The 21,604-nt window shown below is 39.6% G+C and overlaps 1 protein-coding gene across 1 annotated transcript in view; it reads left to right on the plus strand.

The window, feature by feature from the left end:
* The window catches only part of LOC126253521 (uncharacterized), a 234,646-nt gene that overhangs the window by 128,237 nt on the left and 84,805 nt on the right, over positions 1 to 21,604 (plus strand). The window contains exon 12 of the mRNA XM_049954898.1: positions 2,685 to 2,781. Within this exon, the coding sequence (XP_049810855.1) occupies positions 2,685 to 2,781 (97 nt within the window). The remainder of the gene's footprint in view (positions 1 to 2,684; positions 2,782 to 21,604) is intronic.

Below are 21,604 nucleotides of genomic sequence, written 5' to 3' on the forward strand. Positions count from 1 at the left end.
TCAGTAGAAGAACTCTTCTGAAATCCAAAAAGTGATTTGCAGGGGTATTACTGTCACTAAGATGAGATACTCATCTAGAATATTTCATTTTCTCAAAATTTTTTGAAAATGGTGTTAAAACAGGTCAGTAGCTATTGAAATCTCTCCTATCACCTTTCTTATAGAGGAGACTGACAATGGCATATGTCAGTCTATCTGGAAAAATGCCTCAAGTAAGTGATACATTACATATTTCATATAAGACAGGGGTTCTTATTATAAGGGTACAAATCTCTAACACTCTATCGGAAACAACATTAAAACCATATGAGCTTTTATTCTTGAGAAAATGTATAATTTTCTTTATTTCAGGGGGAGAAGTTGGTGATATATTCGTATAAATGAATTCTATGAAAGTTGCTTTTTCAACATACTACTCTGCTTTTTCTCTCAAACTATTTGCCCCTAACTTTCTACTATATTTGCTACCTGTGATTCATCATTTATTGCCCTTCCATTAAGTCCAATCTTAGTAATTCTGAGTGGTTTTTGTAGTGTGTAACTACTACAGAATCTCTACTTGTTCATGGCAACAGATACATTTCCTATTTCCTTTCACTAGGTACTTTACTCTCTCTTGTGATCCATCATTTTTTACAGCACTGTCTAATGCCTTTTCTGATTAGCTTTTATGGAAAACTATTTTCGAAAGAATAATATGAATTTATCATGGAACAGATCAAATTAAAAACTCTCTATAAATGCTCAGTATGCAGCCACATCTAAAAATTAATTTGCCATGTGTTATGTAAAATGAGGTCTTCCACATCATTACAATTTACTGTGCAAATAATGTATGGAATGTGAAACTAACTTAACTAACACATGGTGGAAGCCACCAACCAACGATGTTGTGAGTAGCTTGGTGATGCCAGCGATCAGTTGATTATGCTGACTGTATAGTTCTAAAATCCTGGTATGCCAAAGACTTTCCTTGTACAGAAATGAGGAACAGTAGTGTCATCTGTTAACAGTGAAAGTTAACCAATACTAGCTGCAATCAATTATGTTACAGTAATGTGTTTTGTGCTTTTGTTTCTTCTTAATATTTGTTTTGTTGCTGGCTTTGTCTTTGTGACACTTGCAAAGGTTGCTTGGGAACTTCATACTTACAAGTATCCTCATACAACAGAGGTCAAATATCTAAAAGCAAGAAATTATTGAAGTTTTACAATTCCTGGACAAAGAAAAATCTTAACTGTGCATTAATATGAATTTCAATACAGGAAATTTTTTTTAATGAAAGTTGCTTCAACAGTGAAAGAGCCGTGCCTATTGAAGGAGAAAAATAGTTTTATCTGTCATTTGGCACTTAGAAAAAATTTGAAACACAAAGGTTAAAGTAAGTGTGTGAGAATTTAGAATGAACTAGACAACCTCTGTCAAGATCATCCACTATAGTTTTTTCTGTGATAACTAATAATCTCTACTGTTGTTGCTAGTTCCTTAATATTGTTACTATATTCTGATTTTTTCTAAGAAGCACAGTCACTCATAACCTCTCTTTCAACATTCGGTATTGCACTAACCGATGAGATGTTTTGTCTAGTGTGAACACACCATAATTTGTAATGACATTCCCTTGTATTCTGTGATGCTCCATTGATGTCCAGTGTGAACTGTCTTTAACATAAAAATGTGAATGCCGCACTGCACTACGGACTTCACATACTGTTTTGGTGTCAGTGAGTAACTACAATTGATTACTTATGACACAATCACATCCTCCACTCGCAATGTTGCCACTATTGCCAAAACATGAGTTCATGGCTATGACACTAAAAATAAGTGGGAGTCATTGCAGACTATGTACCTTTATTGATCATGGTCTAGGTTGACAAGCGAAGAGCAACAGGAACTCCATTTACATATACATTCCACTTGAACATCATCACACATATAATATGTACATACATTGCTTGTGAAGTGAGTTACAATCAACTTTGAAAAGATATAATTTACTAATTTTTCTGTCTATGCTTCTTTAGTTTGCTTGCATCTGTAACAGAAATAACAAATTCTGCCTCCTGATTAAAGTCAAATAATAGATCATTAACAACAAGCAAGAATAGTCAGTGATTGAACCCTTTGTAACACCTGTTGTAATTTCTCCCTGTGCAGATGATGTGGTGTTCTTCAAATGATTGAAGTAACATAGTGTAACTTTCTTCATTATATTTCTTAACTAGGGACCAAACAAGACATATACTGGATCATGTATTCCACAAAAACGGAACTTTTGTTTATTGAACACAGTCAGGTGCTTTGATAAGCTGCAAAAGATTCTATCTGCTAACATTTTATCCTTAAATACTCTTATCATGTACTTAGTAAACATATGAATTGTAGCACTTTTGATACTCAAGCTGTAATGAGCTAAGTATTCCATTGTTGCACAGGTGGGTGCCAACCCTCGAATACCTTCTCAACATTTTTTAATATTGACGCAAGGAAAGAGACTGGCTGGTAGCTACTGGAGTCTGTGAAGTCAGCCTTCTTATAGTGAAGTTTAGCAGTTGCTTACATGTGGGAAATTACATTTAGGCAGTTCTTAGAGCATATACATAAAGAAATATTACATATGCTGGACATAAGTATATTAGCTTTTTCGCTTAAACATTATGGAGTTTTATTTCTTTCTACAGGAAAACTTAAATGAGAAGCAGGCAGAGATTATTCTAAAGTGTGCAGAAGTTTGTAGACATCAGGAACCAAAAGTGTGCCTAATACAGGGTCCACCAGGTGAGTACATTATTTAGTTTTTAAGGTTTAGTGTCTATAATATATAATATATGTATGAGTTGGAAACATGGGTTAATTGTATACAGTACCAAGATAAAAATTTGGTTGAAAATAAGCTTTGGCCACCAATAATTCATTGTATTGTGGAGTGTATTCTTCTGCCGGAGCTAAGATTTCCTGAAGACAGTCACTGTCAAGAAACTTCTAAAGAAATAGAGATTACTGCATAATATGTGTAAAACAAAGACTAGGACTATAGACAGAGGGTTGCCGAATGAAACACATTTGGCTGTCAAGAGAGCAGTGTGTGAAGTCCTCAGTGGCTACCATAGCAAAATATTGTCAAATGATTTTCCATAAAATGCAAAGAAGTCCTGGTTGTATGCAAGGGCTGTTAGTGGTGCCAAAGTTAGTGCCCAGTCCCTAACAAATGAGGCAGGAACTGAAATTGAGGGTAGCGAAGCAAAAGCTGAAATGCTTAACCGTATTTTGAAGTGTTCCTGTGCAAAGGAAAACCCAAGAGAAATGCCCCAATTTAATCCTTGTACCATTGAAAACATGAATGAAATCAGTATTAACATCAGGTTGAAATTGTTAAAATTGAACATAGCTGCTGGGCCCGATGGAATCCCTATCAAATTCTATACTGAATTCGCTCTGAGTTAACGCCTCTTGTAACTATAATCCTCGAACAAAAAAACATTCCCAGTAGTTAGAAGAAAACACAGATCACACCCATCTACAAGAAAGGTAGTAGAAGTGATTCACAAAACTCTCACCCAATATCCTTGTCATTGATTTATTGTAGAAACTTAGAACATATTCTGAGCTCAGGCGTAATGTTGTATCTCGAACACTGTGCCTCCTCCATGCCCACCAACATGGATTCCGAAAACATTGATCATGTGAAACTGAGCTTGCACTTTTCTCACATGGCATACTGAAAGCTTTGGACCAAGGCAGTCAGGTAGATGCAGTATTTCTTGATTTTTTAATAAGCATTTGACTCAGTACCTCACCTACACTCACTGTCAAAAGTTCAACCATATCGGGTATAAAGTGAAATTTGTGACTAGACTGAGGGCTTTTTGGTGGGGAGGACACAGCATGTTATTTGAATGAAGAGTCTTCCGTCAGATGTAGAAGTAACTTCGGGTGTGCTCTAAGGAAGTGTGTTAGGACCCTTGCTGTTCATGTTGTATATTAATGTTCTTATGGACAATATTAGTAGTATCCTCAGACTTTTTGCAGATGATGAGTTATCTGTAAAGAAGTATTGTCTGAAGGAAGCTGCATAAATAATCAGTCAGACCTTGATAAGATATTAAAGTGGTGCAAAGATTGTCAACTTGCTTTAAATGTCCAGGAATGTAAAATTGTGCACATCACAGAACAAAAAAAATGGCATCCTTTACTTATAGTATCAATGGGTCACAGTTCAAATCGGCCAACTCCTACAAATACCTGCCCAGTGTAACACTTTGTAGGGATATGAAATGGAATGATCACATAGGCTAAGTGGTGGGCAAAGCAGGTGGTGGACTTTTGTTTATTGCTAGAATACTGGATAAATCAGTCTACAAAGGGGATTGCTTACAAATCACTTGTTGTGACCCATTCTAGAATATTGCTCAGTGTGTGGTATCTGTATCAAATAGGTCTAACAAGGGTTATTGAATGTATATAGAGAGGGCAACAGAAATGGTCACAGTTTTGTTTAATCCGTGGGAGAGTGTAATAGAGATACTGAAGAAACTGAACTGGCAGACTATTGAAGATAGACGTAACAATGACTATAGGAATATACTACAACCCCCTACATATTGCTTATATAGGGATTGTGAGGACAAGATTAGAATAATTATAGTACGCACAGAGCCACGCAGTCAGCACCCCTTATGTGAATGGAATGGGAAGAAACTCTAAGAACTTGTGCAATGGGATGTACCCTCTGCCATGCACTTCATGGTTGTTTGCGGAGTATGGATGCAGATGACATGCCTTAAACAAGGTCCATTTTATCCATAAGTTTTCACAAACCATCCAGAACAGCTTTCGGGCGGCCTTCCAGCCCATTCTAATTCAGATTCTGTGTGTCTCATTGACACGTTACTTTCTCATTGTGGAGTGGTGTGAAACTTTCCCTATGTACTGACTCAACTTGCACCACTACCTATCGTAATCTCATCCAGTCAAAGACATAGTTTTTCAAGGAAAGAGTTACGTTAATGAAAGAAGCGGTGTCGTGTACCAGTGGATGTGTGACAAATGTTTCATTTGTTCCATTGACATGACAACAGCTTCACTCAAAGTGTTCCTGGTCACAGTGGAAGCTCTCTACAATACAGTGGATATTACCTTGCTTGCCACTATCGTCTCTCTCTCTCTCTCTCTCTCTCTCTCTCTCTCTCTAATTTCATACTCTCCCAATCCCCAATTTTCCCTCTTCCGTCTTTGTTTCCACATTTATTTTCCCCACCTACCTTTTTACCTTGTTTTCTTGTATTTTCTGTCATCTGTGTTCATTCCCCTGTACTTAATCTGCCTCTCCTCCATGACTTGCATCTTCTTCCTGTTACCATTGTATAATTTTGCCACTTCTAATGCCATTGCCTCCTGCCTCCCTCTCTTCCAGGCAAGAACACCCTCCCTGGTTCTTACAGTATCTACATTAACATTTTACTTAACCTTTGAGTTATTTTCAAATCACAGTCACATAGTCAGATATAAATATTAACGCTAGTGAGGACCAGAAATATTGTAATTTTTTTAATTTCATCATGTATTTATTGATATCTGTCTCTTGTTGGTAGTTTCGTAGAAGTTCAAAATTATTTTGTTTATTTCTCTCTCCTCGTCCCAATTCAATAACCCCTAATCTTCTCTTTTTACTATTAAAAAAGAGAGAGAGAGAGAGAGAGAAGAAAAGAAATTTTGTGTTGCTGTATGCAGCTTGTAATTTGTTTAAAGTTTTCTCATCCTTGTCCTAGCTCTTCCATGCAACTCATTGTTGCTAAATCAGAATCTCGTATATTCCATCGTAATTCCCAGAGGCTTTCCTGAACCTCCCATGCTCTCTGCGCTGTCACCTTTCAACTGACTATACCTGCATTTAGTTTACTTCTCCCTATTTGTTTGTTCTCATTATAAAATCTATTAGAGCTTGAAAAAACTAGAGATTTCCATTTCCTCTCCATTTGTACATTTGTTAGCAAGATTCCAACAAACCCCATTTTAGATATTTGTAATTAATAAATAATCATCCATATTTTATTCGTTGCAGTAGATCTTCAGTTGATACATAACCACTTCGTGCTATGACATAAGGACAGTTGAAATGTAGTAAAATGTTCACCAGAAGAACATAATGGGAGAAAAAGTAGTTTGTTTGTGGCAATGAACCGGACTGGAGAAGGCATAATCGTGGAAACTTGGGAAGAGGCTAAGGCCCACACAGCCTCATAATGCTATGAAAAGAAGAAGGGGATATGGAGAGTAGAGTGTAAGAAATTAAAAGGAAAAAGTAATTTTAATGGTGAACTGGGAGATGTCCAGGCATCTGGACGTATTTTCTTCTTCCTTCTTCATTTCAGTCAACTAGGGACTACATCAATTCAGCTGTCCCTTTTTCCGAACCGTAACTGACACCCAGTGCTCTTGCATTACTTTAAACAGTTGTTCTTTCTTTCTTTTCTCCACGCCATCCATGTCTTCAGCCTTGGCTTTTCCTGCAAACTGTTGTGTGTTTGTGTGGCCGAGCGGTTCTAGGCGCTACAGTCTGGAACCGCGCGACCACTACGGTTGCAGGTTCGAATCCTGCCTCGGGCATGGATGTGTGTGATGTCCTTAGGTTAGTTAGGTTTAATTAGTTCTAAGTTCTGGGGGACTGTTGACCTCAGAAGTTAAGTCCCATAGTGCTCAGAGCAATTTTTTGTGTGTTTGTAGTTTTTATTAAGTGGGTCACGCTCATAGACATCTTTAGGAGAAGTTTCAAGTTCTTGTAGATCTTTTTTAACTTCTGTTAACTATGCCCTTGTGGTTTCTTGAAAGTAGGCCAATATAGTTTTAGATACGCTTTCTGGGCTCATTCGTTTCTGTGACCATGAAAGGCAATCCTTCGTTTCCAATTCGTGCCACTTCTCCCTGTGCTTGTATAATTCATAGTTGAAATGCCTTCTGTTCTTACTATTTTCTTTGATGGGATTGAGGATTTTTCTCAAAATCTTTCATTCTTTGACTGCATTTTACTCCATTAGACTTTTCCTGTTCATTGTAAGAGTCTCTGCCACATACAGAAACTCTGGTCAAATAAGAGTGCAGTAGTCTTTAATTATGGCATTTAAGGATATCAGCCTCTCATTGTAGATGCCTTCAGTTTCTTAATACGCCATTTACATTTTGTTAATGCTTGACATGAAGGTTTCTTTTTCTAGTTCATTAGTTTTGGACATGCAGCCACACAAATAAAATTTCTTCCACTGATATTTCAGCCGCATATCATCCGGCTGTCCTCAGTGTAAGTCACAAGACTGAGAACAGGGTGCCATGCATGGTCTTATATGGCCCAATGTGGTGGTATGCACTTGCGAGTTCAGACGCTGGTTGGCAGCAAAGAGGTACGCTTACACACGTGCCGCCTTAGCGAAGGCGTACAGACTTTTGATTCGCATATCGATGCATGTTTGGCGGTGATGACACTGTGATGACTTCTCTGTAACTTGCCCTTGAAAGGCAAAGGTCCCAAGTTCGAGTCTCGGTCTGGCACACAGTTTTAATCTGCCAAGAAGTTTCATATCAGCACACAATCCGCTGCAGTGTGAAAATCTCATTCTGGAAACATCTCCCAGTAGTTCATGGAATGTCCTGTATCAGTACAGTGTTCGGCCACAGCTGACTTGTCTGGCTGTGATAAGCATGTGTGTCTTTGATGTTCCACACATCTAAGCCATGTCTCCTCAGTATCCTTTCTTCCAGGAGTGCTAGTTCTGCAAGGTTCGCAGAAGAGCTTCTGTGAAGTTTGGAAGATAGGATATGAGGTACTGACAGAATTGAAGCTGTGAGGACAGGTTGTGAGATGTGCTTGGGTAGCTCAGATGGTAGAGCACTTGCCCGCGAAAGGCAAAGGTCTCGATTTCGAGTTTTGGTCTGGCACATAGTTTTAATCTGCCAAGAAGTTTCATATCAGCACACACTCCGCTGCAGAGTGAAAATCTCATTCTGGACTTCTCTGCAGTTTAATTATCCCACGAGCCGGATTCCATGCTTTGTTCAAATTAAAACCATTATCTCTACTTATTAAATTATTAGCTTCCTTGAAGACAGAATCCCAAAAGGAATAGGTGGATGTTAGAATCTTCACATCGCTGTAGTTCATGGAATGTCCTGTATCAGTACAGTGTTCAGCCACAGCTGACTTGTCTGGCTGTGATAAGCATGTGTGTCTTCAATGTTCCACACATCTCTCATGAACGCTGTGTGTTGTTTGACCTATGTATGTCTTCTTACAGTTTCCACAATGAATCTGGCACACACCCACCTTACAAACAGTAAATCATCCGTTACAGAGCCGAGTAAAACTGCAATCTTCGTGGGAGGCCCTAAGATCACCTTAACACAGTGTTTTTCGAGAATACGTTGTATCTTTGAGGAAAGAGCACCCATTTAGGGCAAAAACCCATTCTTTCTCTGATAGGTTTGGCTGTATCCATTGACCTATGTATTTAAAGTTTTAGGTCTGCTTGATTTTTCCGAGTTCAACATAATGTTCTCTTAGCACTAATTTTATGTGCATCATAAAGTGAGTCTACTCAAAGGAGATTTGAAATACAGCCTTTGCTGCTTGTCTGTGCAGTTGTTTAAGTTGTTTTGCTGCTGCATCTATGGAGTGTGAGAAGATCACTAAATGATCTGCAAATGCTAGACACTTGATTGTAAGATTCATATACTTGTAACCTAACGTTACCCCATTCTCCACTCCTGAATTGTTCATTTCTGCCCACCATTCCCGAATGTTCTTTTCCTTAAACACAGTTGAAGAACAGAGGTAATAGCTATCTCCTTTTCTCACTCCTGCCCTGATTTCAAAGGCATCAGACACCTCCTCTGAAGCTTAGGTTGGAGGTGGTGTTGGCCAGAGTTTGTTGGTATATCGGTTATGTGTTGTTGTATTAGCCAAACTCTTCATGGATTTGAAATAGAGTGATTCAGGCAATTGACTCATACCCCTTCCTGAAATTGACGATGGTCACCTCAGATTCCCTGTTCTTGAGTTGTAGATATGAAAGTGTGGGCTTGAGGCTCATAATCTGCTCAGCACATGATTATCAGTCCCCAAAACCCAGCTACTTTTGTCAATGTGAAACATCCTGGCCTCAGCCTGCAGTTTTTCAGTCACAAGCAGTTGCCACTATCCCAATAGTAACCAATCTACTGCTGATTTGAAAAGATTTACTGTTATTATCATCCCCATTAACACAATTTACAGAAGAGCAAATAAAAGTAAAATTACAGGAGCACAGGTGATGAAGTAAGAGAGGACATTTGTGGAAATTAAGACGGTAAAGATGAGATGGGAAATAAATATATTGTGTGGAAAGAGTTACCACTTGGGTGTCTGAAATTACCTGTAACAATAAGAAGCATCAAGAAGGCTTCAGTGCCTAGGTTCCCATTGATGATGCAGTGCGTGTAGTATGTTAAAAGTGTGTATTGTTTACCTTTCACCATGTATTCTAAGGAAAGCTGAAGTGTTCAACCCATTGTACAAACCTGAATATTGTAAAAAAATTTCTTGATGTTTGATGTAGAACTCCGGTGACAAAAAGTTGCCCACTACCAGGACTAGAGAATGTGATGTTGACTAACAGGAGAAGCAAGTTGTGTGTCTAAGGCTGCCACTGGCACAAGACATACTTTATGGTGGAGTAGATTTGAGCATTCATAGTACTAGGAAGATTCCAGCTGGATTCCATTATGGTCAGACAAATATTCTGAAATCGGATCTTGGATAGTAAGGTGTACCCAGGAGGAGATATAGTCAGATCACATTTAGTAATGATAAGTAGCAGACTGAAGTTTGAGAGAATCGTCCAGAAAAACTTTACTAAGATACTGAAAAATGATAAAATTATTTAATTAGCTAGATAAAAAGTCTACTCATGAACTGGCGGCAGAACACACACATAAAATATGGTTGTAACCGGCAAGCTTTCGGAGCTAGTGGCTCCTTCTTCATGCAGAAGGATTGAAGGGGAACGAAGAGGGGCGAGGGAAAAGGACTGGAGAGGTCTAGCAAAAGGGGTAGATTCCGGGAAAGTCACCCAGAACTGCGGGTCAGGAGAGACTTACTGTACGGGATGAGAAGGAAAGACTGATTGTTGGGGGCTGCATCGGACAAGATAAGTAGTAGACAAAGTAGATGAAGTTCAGGAATTCTGATACCTGGGGAGCAAAATAACACATGGGGGATGAAGCAAGTAGGACATACAAAGGAATGATAAAGTGGATTTGAAATTCTTTTTAAGGCTGTAGACACTGCAGCAATGAATACTGCAATAGACAGAAGGGATAGATAGTATTTCTCTGGAAATTTACAAATAATTGAGGGAGGGGGGGGGGGGGCGCAATGGTAACCAAACTACTATTTACATCGGTGTGTAGATCCTATGAGGGTGGAGACGTAGCATCAGACTTTCAGGACAATGTCACCAACACAATCCGGGAGATAGCCAAGAGATGATAACTATGAGAATTATTGCACAGTCAGCTTAAAATTTCCTGCATCCAATTTCTGACAAGAATAATACATAGAAGAATGGAAAAAAATGAGTATCTATTAAACAACAGTCAGTTTCTAGAAACATCCCCCAGGCTGTGGCTAAGCCATGTCTCCGCAATATCCTTTCTTACAGGAGTGCTAGTTCTGCAAGATTCGCAGGAGAGCTTCTGTGAAGTTTGCAAGGTAGGAGATGAGGTACTGGTGGAATTAAAGCTGTGAGGATGAGGCGTGAGTCATGCTTGGGTAGCTCAGTCGGTAGGGCATGTGCCCGCGAAAGGCAGAGGTCCCGAGTGTAAGTCTCGGCCCAGCACACAGTTTTAATCTGCCAGGAAGTTGCAACAATCAGTTTGACTTTTGGAAAGGTAAAGGTATCAGAGATAGAGTTCCGATGTTGCACTTGAGAGTAGAAGTAATATTTAAGAAAAATTAAGGTGTGTTCATAGGATTTTTCAATGAGAAAAACAGGAGTAATCTCCAGGGAAAGACAGATAATACACAATGTGTACAATTACTAAGAGGGAACAGTAAGAGTGGAAGACCTAGAATAAAGTGTGCAGATTAAAATGGTTGCAAGACAGTGATGGAGCTTCTGTCCCTCCCTTACTGTTCAGTCTATACGTTGAAGGAGCAATGACAGAAACAAAATAAGGGTTTAAGAGTGTGATTAAAGTCCAGGATGAAAGAATCAATGATAATGTTCACTGATGAAACTGCAATCCTCAGTACAAGTGAAGAGTTATTACAGAAATTGTTAAATGGAATGAACAATCTAATGAACACAGCATATGGATTGAGAGCAAACTGAAGAAAGAAAAAAGTAATGAGTAGCAGAAATGGGATTAACTATGAACTTAACATCAGATTGGTGACTACGAAGTAGACAAAATTAAGGAATTCTCTTATCTGGGAAGCAATGGAGGATAAAGCCAGTAGGACCTAAAAAACAGACAAGCACAGGCAGAGAGGGTATTCATGGTTGAAAGTAGTCTGCTAGTATCAAATATAGGATTTAATTTGAGAGAGAAATTTCTGAGAACGTAGTTTTGGAGCACAGTGAATCATGGACTGTGCTAAAACCAGAAAACAAAGAGAATCGAAGCATTTGAGATGTTGTGCTGTAGAAGGTTGGAAAAAATTAGGTGGACTGGTAAGATTAGGAATTAGGAGATTGCCTGCAGAATCAACAAAGAAAGGGAGATATGGAAAACACTGACAAGGAGGAGGACAGACTAACAGGACATGTCTTAAGATATCAGGGAATTACTTCCACGGTACTGGAAGGAGCTGTAGTGTCATGTATTTGTTTAATACAGCAACAGGGTAACTTTACTTGGTTTCATCAATGGTGATGTGAACTAGCACAAACTGACTCTTTAGCAGTGCAGACCACAAGACTTAGTTTTTCTGCCAGAATGGTGGTGTCTTGACTGTGATCCTGTTAATCAGCACACTCGACAGTTGATGGTGGATCAGACAGTAAAAAACTGTAATTCGGTACATGGATGGTGCACCATGTGGCTGATGCATCTGACTCATGCTCAAGGTTTGAAGTGGTACTGTACGGAACATCGATTAATTTCATCGATCATATATACACACACACACACACACACACACACACACAGTCAGTATAACTCACAGAAAAACAGTAAATTTTTACTTTAAACAAACCGAACTTCATTTCAAGTGGTACTGCTAACACATTCCAGAATGAGATTTTCACTCTGCAGCGGAGTGCGCGGTTGGGTAACTCAGTTGCTAGAGCACTTGCCCGCAAAAGGCAAAGGTCCAGAGTTCGAGTCTTGGTCCGGCACAGTTTTAATCTGCCAGGAAGTTTTGTTTGCTAATACATTGTTCCAAAATTTAGAATCCTTTGTCCACAAATTAGTGTGAGCAACAATTTAAATTCATAGTTTTGTTAACGTCAGTATCAATAAAAAAACGAGCCTGGTAGAGGTCAGAATATGATACAGCAAGATTTTTTGGGTTGGGCATGATAATTACACACAAAATGTTCATTTCACATAGCATTTTTGATTACCAGTATTTTTTGTTGACTGAACAGTGATTGCAGTTTAGTGACTAAAAATGATAAACCTGTAGCCAAACAGAAGTAATGATTAAAACTGACAAATTAACAGTACAACCCCACTTTTATGTTTCTGGAATTAACGTTTTCCTACCGTTTACATTTTTTTATTGGTGCCATCAAATTTCCTTTGCCCACAATGTTAATTTGCACCCGATATTGCATCAACATATTTATAATTTTCCCACACTTTACGCATTACAAAAAAATGCCTGTGGAGAAAACATAACACTGTCATGATATTGGCCATCCAGTGATATTTACAAATTTTATGTGGTTCAGTTTCTTGACACCACAGCACTCAACTTAAAAGATTTGAACCGGTACATGCGTAATAGTTGGAACAATTCATACCGTATCTCCCGCCACTGCCAAGCTCTACTTGGCGTACTGGCTGATGGGAGTAACTAGGTTCGTTCGAATGAAGATATTGTGACCAATCGCAACCATTTTGTGATTGTTGTAATCATCATGATACCTTTGTCGAACCATATTTAGCTTGTTTCAGCATATGCCACTTGGAGCGCTAGTTAACACCGTCATTCACTTTGCAATGCTCAAATGTTTTTAGTTTAAAAACAGCGCCGCTTGTGTATTTTATTCATGCTGAGCAAAACGTGTTTCAAGAATTTATTCTCATTGTCAAGTGCAGTATTTACATATGTATTTTTTTGCAATTTTACACAAACAAACAACATGAGTGATAGTTTGTGTGTGTGTGTGTGTGTGTGTGTGTGTGTGTGTGTGTGTGTGTGTGTGTGGTCTTGTGCATAACTGATGAGGCACAGTACCCGAAAACTTCAAAAGGGCGACTACAGAGCAAGAGACGTAGAATAACACATATTCAAACATCACACAAAATACTTACATACATATTTGCACTTGACAATGAGAAAAATTTCTCGAAATGCGTCATGATAAGCATAAAAAAAAATATAACCAGTGCAGTATTCCATTATTTAAATATCGAATGACAGCTACAGGCTTTCAAAAACATCTATTATGACATATGAAATTGAGTCTAACATTCCTACTTCCCAGAAGTTATCAGTTCAAGTTACATCAACAGTTTTTATTAGATAATAAACCTTCATTATATAATAAACAAGTCCCTGAAAAGTCTTTTGATGCTTGATATGTACATATATGAATGAATTTGCAAACTTTAAAGAGTAGCAAAAATGTTGTACATGTAAAGAAAATAGTCTTTAATTATAAAAAGGTTTGTGTGATCTGAGGTCTTCCCGGCATACAGGCCGTGTTCCGCATGAACGGTTACAACAACTGGCAGATAAAACGGACCTTAAGACCACAACTGTTTTGCTACTCTTTCAAGTTTGCAAATTCATTTTTTACACGTCATCAGTGCTTTTGTGCGAATTTTATTGCCAGCAGTTGAATTTAGTCTACGGACCTATTCCTTAACAATGATACAGTGAAACCCCACTTTTACACTTTTCAAGGGACTTCAGAAAAATGGTGTAAAATGCGGGAAAATGTAAAATTTGGGAAATAATTATTTATGCTGTAAAATTTGTGTATAGGATACCTCCTTGCACTTTATGTATCATATATGTACATAACAGGCATCCAAAGATTTTTCAGGGACTTGTTTATTATATAATGAAGGTTTATTATCTAATAAAAACTTTTGATGTAACTTCAACTGATAACTGTCTGGGAAGTAGGAATGTTTGACTCAATTTCATATGTCATAATAGATGTTTTTGAAAGCCTGTAGCTGTCGTTCATTATTTAAGTAATGGAATACTGCACTGGTTACACTTTTTTTCATGCTTAGCATGACGCATTTCGAGAAATTTTTCTCGTTGTCAAGTGCAAATATGTACGTCTTGAAACACGTTTTACTCAGCATGAATAAAATACATAAGCGGTGCTGTTTTTAAACTAAAAACATTTGAGCATTGCAAAGTGAATGACGGTGTCAACTAGCGCTCCAAGTGGCATATGCTGAAACAAGCTAAATATGGTTCGACAAAGGTATCATGGTGATTACAACAATCACAAAATGGTTGCGACTGGTTACAATATCTTCATTCGAACGAACCTAGTTACTCCCATCAGCCAGCATGCCAAGTAGAGCTTGGCAGTGGCAGGAGATACGGCACAAATTGTTCCAACTATAACGCATTTACCGGTTCAAATCTGCTGAGTTGAGTGCCGTGGTGTCAGGAAACTGAACCACATAAAATTTATAAACACAACTGGACGACCAATATCATGCCAGTGTTATGTTTTCTCCACAGGCATTTTTTTGTAATACGTAAAGTGTGGGAAAATTATAAATATGCTGTTGCAATATCGGGTGCAAATTAACATTGTGGGCATAGGAAATTTGATGGCACCACTAAAAAAATGTCGTAAACGGCAGGAAAACGTTAATTCTAGAAACATAAAAGTGGGGTTATACTGTTAATTTGTCAGTTTTAATCATTACTTCTGTTTGGCTACAGGTTTATCATTTTTAGTCACTATATAAGAGACCCAAAAACTGCAATCAGTGTTCAGCCAACAAAAAATACTGGTAATCAAATACTATGTGAAATGAACATTTTGTGTGTAATTATCGCGCCCAACCCAAAAAATCTTGCTGTATCATATTCTGATCTCTATCAGGCTTGTTTTTGATTAATATTGAGGTTAACAAAACTGTGAATTTAAATTGTTGCCCACACTAATGTGTGGATAAAGAATTCTAAATTTTGGAAGAATGTGTTAGCAAACGAAACTTCCTGGCAGATTAAAACTGTGTGCCGGACCGAGACTCGAACTCTGGACCTTTGCCTTTCGCGAGCAAGTGCTCTACCAACTGAGCTACCCAAGCGCACACTCCGCTGCAGAGTGAAAATCTCATTCTGGAATGTGTTAGCAGTACCACTTGAAATGAAGTTTGGTTTGTTTAAAGTAAAAATTTGCTGTTTGTCTGTGAGTAATACAGACTGTGTGTATATATGTGATCGATGAAATTAATCGATGTTTCGTACAGTCCCACTTCAAACCTTGAGCACGAGTCAGATGCATCAACCACATGGTGCACCATCCATGTACCCGAATTACAGTTTTTTGCTGTCTAATCCACCATCAACTGTCGAGTGTGCTGATTAACAGGATCACAGTCAAGACACCACCATTCTGGCAGCAAAACTAAGTCTTGTGGTCTGCACTGCTGAAGAGTAAGTTTCAGTACTCAACCATCGAGAACGTCCTGATCACTTGTCTGGCACAGCCTGATGTAGAGGGTTTAGAGAAAGTTATTGCTTACTGAGAAGTTAGGTGACTGCAATCCCTTGCAGTTACTATGCTTACTATGGACTCTAGCAAGTAAAGTTGTCAGTGAGGATATGGCTGTCATGCCTACTGCCGGACACTCAGAAGATACTCATCATATGTGACAGTGATCTTGATGCACTTGCACAAACAGCAGACCAAATCACAAAATTTTACCTGGTCACAGGTGGAGCAGCTATTGGCTCACAGTCGGATAATACATCATTACAGATGCAAATTACTGAACTTACTTTGCTAGTCTCTGCTCTGCAAACACAGCACTCCATCCGCCAGCCACAGTGCCACTGCTCACTGAGGAGATGCAGCTGATCGCCCTCGGGCATGAATCTTTGACTGATTAACCACAGGCAGTTTGGCTCTGAAGACCAAAAATGCAGCTGCCCTTGTGAGCTAAGAAATGTGCCTAGAGGCCAGTAATGATGGTAACTGGGTTTCCAAACAGCAGCTGTCATTTGTTTATCATCAAGTTCTATAAGAAACTGCAATTCTTGGGTTGACACAGGATCTGATGTATCGGTGTATCCACCTTTCCGTCTGCGTTACTGCAGTAGTGACAACTGTCACCTCCTTGCTAACAGTGGTTCTGTCATCCAGACATATGGTCTTTGACACTGTTACTAAACCTAGGCTTACACTGCAAATTTAAGTGGCAATTTATTGTGGCAGATGCAGTACACCCTATCATCGAGTTTGTCATTTTATGGCCTTCTACCATACTTCATCATCATCATCATCATCATCATGTGTATGATACCACATCTAATTTGTCCAGTCATGGATGTGTACACTGAGTGGATGATACTGCTGTGTGTATGATCACAGGTGATCATATGTAGAACTTCTTAAACTGTGCCTGGAGGTACCTTGCCAGCAACTTACACTAGCTTGGTACGACATTCGACAGTACATTACGTACTGACAACACCAGGATTGCCAATTCACACTTGACCTTGTCAACTAACACAAGAAAAGTTGAAAGTAGAAAAAAAGGGTTTTCATTTATGCTCGCACAAAGAATTTACCACCCATCGAGCATTAGCTGGACCTCATAGCTGCGTGTAGTTCCCAAGAAGACCGACAGATGGCATCCATGTGGTGATTACCAGCAGCTCAATGCTGGAACAATTTCTTTTGGCTATCTGGTCCCACACACATTGAAGATTTTCGATTGTGCATGTTAGATTTGTTATGTGCATTTTACGAGTACCTGTTTCTCCAGGAGGCATAGGGAAAACTACAATCTGTACCCCGCTCGGTCTGTTTGAATTTATGAGAATGCCTTTTGGACCACGCAATGATGTGCAGACCTTCCAGTGTTTTACGGATGAAGTTATACGAAATCTTGACTTCTGTTATGTTTACATTGACAATGTGTCTGTGATGTCCACTCCAAAACTAAACACCTGTAACATTTACATCAGATCTTTACTCACCTCCATCAGTCCATCATAAATCCATTCAAGGACATCTTTGGGGAATCACAAGTCTGCTTTGTGTGTTACATCACCAATGCCAAAGGAAAACGGCCATCACAGGAGAAGGTAGAAACTATAACCAATGTCCAACAGCCCATGACTAACCATGAGTTGTGATGATTTCTCGGCGTCACTAATTTCTGCCACTGTTTCACGTGCAACAGTGCACTCTTGGCCAGCCCATTGGATGAACTTTTGTCCGATTCACCAGAACCAAGTGACAGACAGCCATTACCAAACAAAACTGAGACAGCCTTCAACAATGTGAAGACCACTATTGCTGAGGCTGCGTTGTTAGCATAACTGTTCCACAAGTGCCACTTGCCTTAATGGTTGATATGTCTGCAAGTGCAATAGGTGCTGCACTTCAGCAACAATTAGACCAGCATTAGCAGCTATTAGCATTCTTCATTCAGAAACTATCTCCGTCGCAGCAGAGCTGGGCAACATGTGATCCTGAGCTGTATGCAGCATACTTTTCAGTCAAGAATTTTCGTACATGCTCAAAGGTCAACACTTCACACTCATCATTGACCATAAGCCACTGATTTAGGCTTTCTGTCAGATCCTGGACAAAGCATCGTCACAACTATGCCACTTACACTATACCAGGTGTAAAAGTATGAAACCAGAATTTCCCTATAGATGGTGCTAGTCATCAGTCTAGGGCCCATGAGACTGCATTTGCAGCACCATCTGCTTCCTGTAATGGCTGACAACGAATATCAACACACAGTAACCCAAGTTCCGTTAATCGGTATCTGTTTCAGACCTGTAAACATGTCAGGTTTTGTGTTTGCAAACTATGATTTGCGGACAGCATTGGTTTTCTGTCATCATTTTTGTTCGCTGTCCGTCTTCGTCCCTTCACCGCATGTGTTCCTGTTTCTATGCGTTTGGGCGCTGATGACCATGCTGTTTAGCACCCGAAAACCTCAAACCACACACACACAATGTTGCAGAATCACATCAAATGCTTGTCGGAGCTTTCAGTGAATATGCTCCTGGGAAAACACAATGTTTTGAGTGGTTCAAAAAATTCAAGATTTTGCCGTGAGAAACGATGAACGCAGGAAACTACCGAAAAAGTTCGAAGACAACGAATTGCAGGCCTCATTGGATGAAGATGATACTCAAACTCAACAGGAACTTGCGGAACAATTGAATGGGACTTGAAAGCCATTTCTCTTCAGTTGTAAGCTATGGGAAAGGTACAGAAAGTGGAAAAATGGGATTCACATAAACTGAATGAAAGAAAGCAGGCATATCAAAAGACCATTCGTGAAATGCTGCTCGCCAGATACAAAAGAACAAAAGAAAGTCGGTTCTCCATCGAATAGTGAAAGGTAATGAAAAATGGATATGTTTTGAGAATCTTAAGCATGGTAAATCATGAGTGAATCCACTGCAAGACCAAATCACTTTGGAAAGAATGTTCTGTGTTTGGTGGGATCAGAAGGGTGTCATCTATTATGAGCTGCTAAAACCTGGTGAAACTGTTAACACTGATAACTACCAACAGCAAATGATGTATTTAAATTGAGCATTATGTGAAAAATGACTGAAAATGGAAAGAGACAATACAAAGTTATATTCCTTTATGGTAACACCCCATCACACATGACAAAACGGGTCAGGGAAACGATTGAGACTTTCATTTTGGAAATATTAGGACATCAGCTTATTCTGCAGACTTGGGTCTGTCCGATTATCACCTATTTGCATCTCTGGGACACGCTCTTGTTGAACAACACTTCAATCCTTATGAAAATGTACAAAAATGGCTTGCTGATTGGTTTGCGCCAAAAGAAGAACTGTTCTTTTGGCCTGGCATTCATAGTCTGCCGGAGGGGTGGGAGAAATGTATAAATAGCAATGGAGATTATTTTGAATAAAATATTGTTTATCAGTTTCAAACAGATGTATAATAATTGCAACCATATTCCGGTTTCATGCTTCTACACCTGGTATAGGACAGTTTACGACCCTTGTATTCCATATCGTGGGAGAACTGAATGTACCAGCAGATGCCCTCTCTCTTGTAGAAATGATTACAGGCAAAGTTGATTACAGAGCACGTTTTGGTGCAGCAAGCCAACAACGAACTCCAAGATTTATTGGCACAGCCATGTAGTCTGCAGCTCCTTCGTGTCCAGGTGCCACCGTCGGACGTGCTGTTGTATTGTGACGTTTCCACATTCAAGCCTTGACAATTTGTGTCTGTTAACTTTGAGAACAGGCATTGGCATCCCTGCACGATTTCTCTTATCCAGAAATCTGAGGTAGAATGAATTTGGTTAAACAAACTTCTGTGAAGCAAAATATTGACAAAGATTGCAAGGCATTTGTGCACCAGTGTGTGGTCTATCAGTGGAATAAGAGCATTCACCATGCCACTGCACCCCTTGGCACATTTTTCCTGTCTAACCAGCGACTCGACTACATACATATCGACGTTGTCAGACCTTTACCACCATCTGAAGGATGTACTTACAAGGGAACATCCCCATCGCACCCCCCTCAGATTTAGTTATAAGTTGGCACAGTGGATAGGCCTTGACAAACTGAACACAGATCGATCGAGAAAACAGGAAGAAGTTGTGTGGAACTATGAAAAAATAAGCAAAATATACAAACTGGGTCGTCCATGCGTAAGATAGGCAACATTAAGGGCAATGTGAGGCGAGGAGCGCCGTGGTCCCGTGGTTAGCGTGAACAGCTGCAGAACGAGAGGTCTTCAGTTCAAATCTTCCCTCGACCGAAAATTTTAAATTTTATTTTCAGTTTATGTGAAAAACTCTTATGTTTTCATCACTTTTTTTGGGAGTGATTATTACATCCACAAGAAAACCTAAATCGGGCAAGGTAGAAGAATCTTTTCACCCATTCGCCAAGTGTACTAGTTAGGTGGGTCGACAACATATTCCTGTCATGTGACGCACATGCTGTCACCAGTGTCGTATACAAAATATCAGACGTGTTTTCCTGTGGAGGAATCGGTTGACCTATGACCTTGCGATCAAATGTTTTCGGTTCCCATTGGAGAGGCACGTCCTTTCGTCAACTAATCACACTGTTTTGCGGTGCGGTCGCAAAACACAGACACTAAACTTATTACAGTGAACAGAGACGTCAATGAACGAACGGAGAGATCATAACTTTGCGAAAATAAAGAAAGCAAAATTTTCAGTCGAGGGCAGATTTGAACCAAGGACCTCTCGTTCCGCAGCTGTTCACGCTAACCACGGGACCACGGCGCTCCTCGCCTCACATTGCCCTTAATGTTGCCTATCTTACGCATGGACGACCCAGTTTGTATATTTTGCTTATTTTTTCATAGTTCCACACAACTTCTTCCTGTTTTCTCGATCGATCTGTGTTCAGTTTTTCAAGGCCTATCCACTGTGCCAACTTATAACTAAATCTGAGGGGGGTGCGATGGGGATGTTCCCTTGTTAGTGCCTTCAACTGCTTCACTTGTTGGCCTGAAGTCTTTCCCATGATCAACATCACCACTGAAACAATCGCAGTCACATTCTTTCGCAGATGAGTTATTCATTTCGGAGTGCCTCTTTGCATTATCACTGACCCGGACAGGAAATTTGGATCCTATCAGTTATAGGCACTTGCCACCCTGTTAGGCGTGAAGCACGTTAGGACAATGGTTTATCACCTGGCATCGAATTGTTTATTGGAACTCTGCATTGACAGTTAAAGATAACCCTCCGGTCCCACGAATCGCAACATTGGACAGAAACGTTGCCAATCATCCTCCTGTGCCTTTGAGCATCCATTGTGGATGATCTGAAATCTTCAGCAACAGATCTTGTTTACAGTCAACTGTTCCAACTATTAATTGAGTTCCTTGGCTACATGCCAGACACTCTTATCAAGGCATCAGACTTTATCAACAAACTACACATACAGATCTGGCAGCTTCGTCCTGTTGTAGCGAGAGATCAACACATTCGCCAACCTTTCATCTTTGCAGACCTGTGTTTCAACCAAGCCTCTGCAGCCACCATATGATGGGCCATATCTAGTCCTCAGCGGGAGCGGCATAATGTTTGAGGTTAATGTTGTGGGTTCCCCAACAACAATCGTGATTGGCCGCCTTAAACCTGTGTTCAGCACTGCCTGCACTGGTATGAACAGATCACCTGACAAATCAAC

Source organism: Schistocerca nitens, chromosome 4 (genome assembly GCF_023898315.1).
Source record: "Schistocerca nitens isolate TAMUIC-IGC-003100 chromosome 4, iqSchNite1.1, whole genome shotgun sequence".
In the NCBI taxonomy this organism is placed as follows: domain Eukaryota; kingdom Metazoa; phylum Arthropoda; class Insecta; order Orthoptera; family Acrididae; genus Schistocerca; species Schistocerca nitens.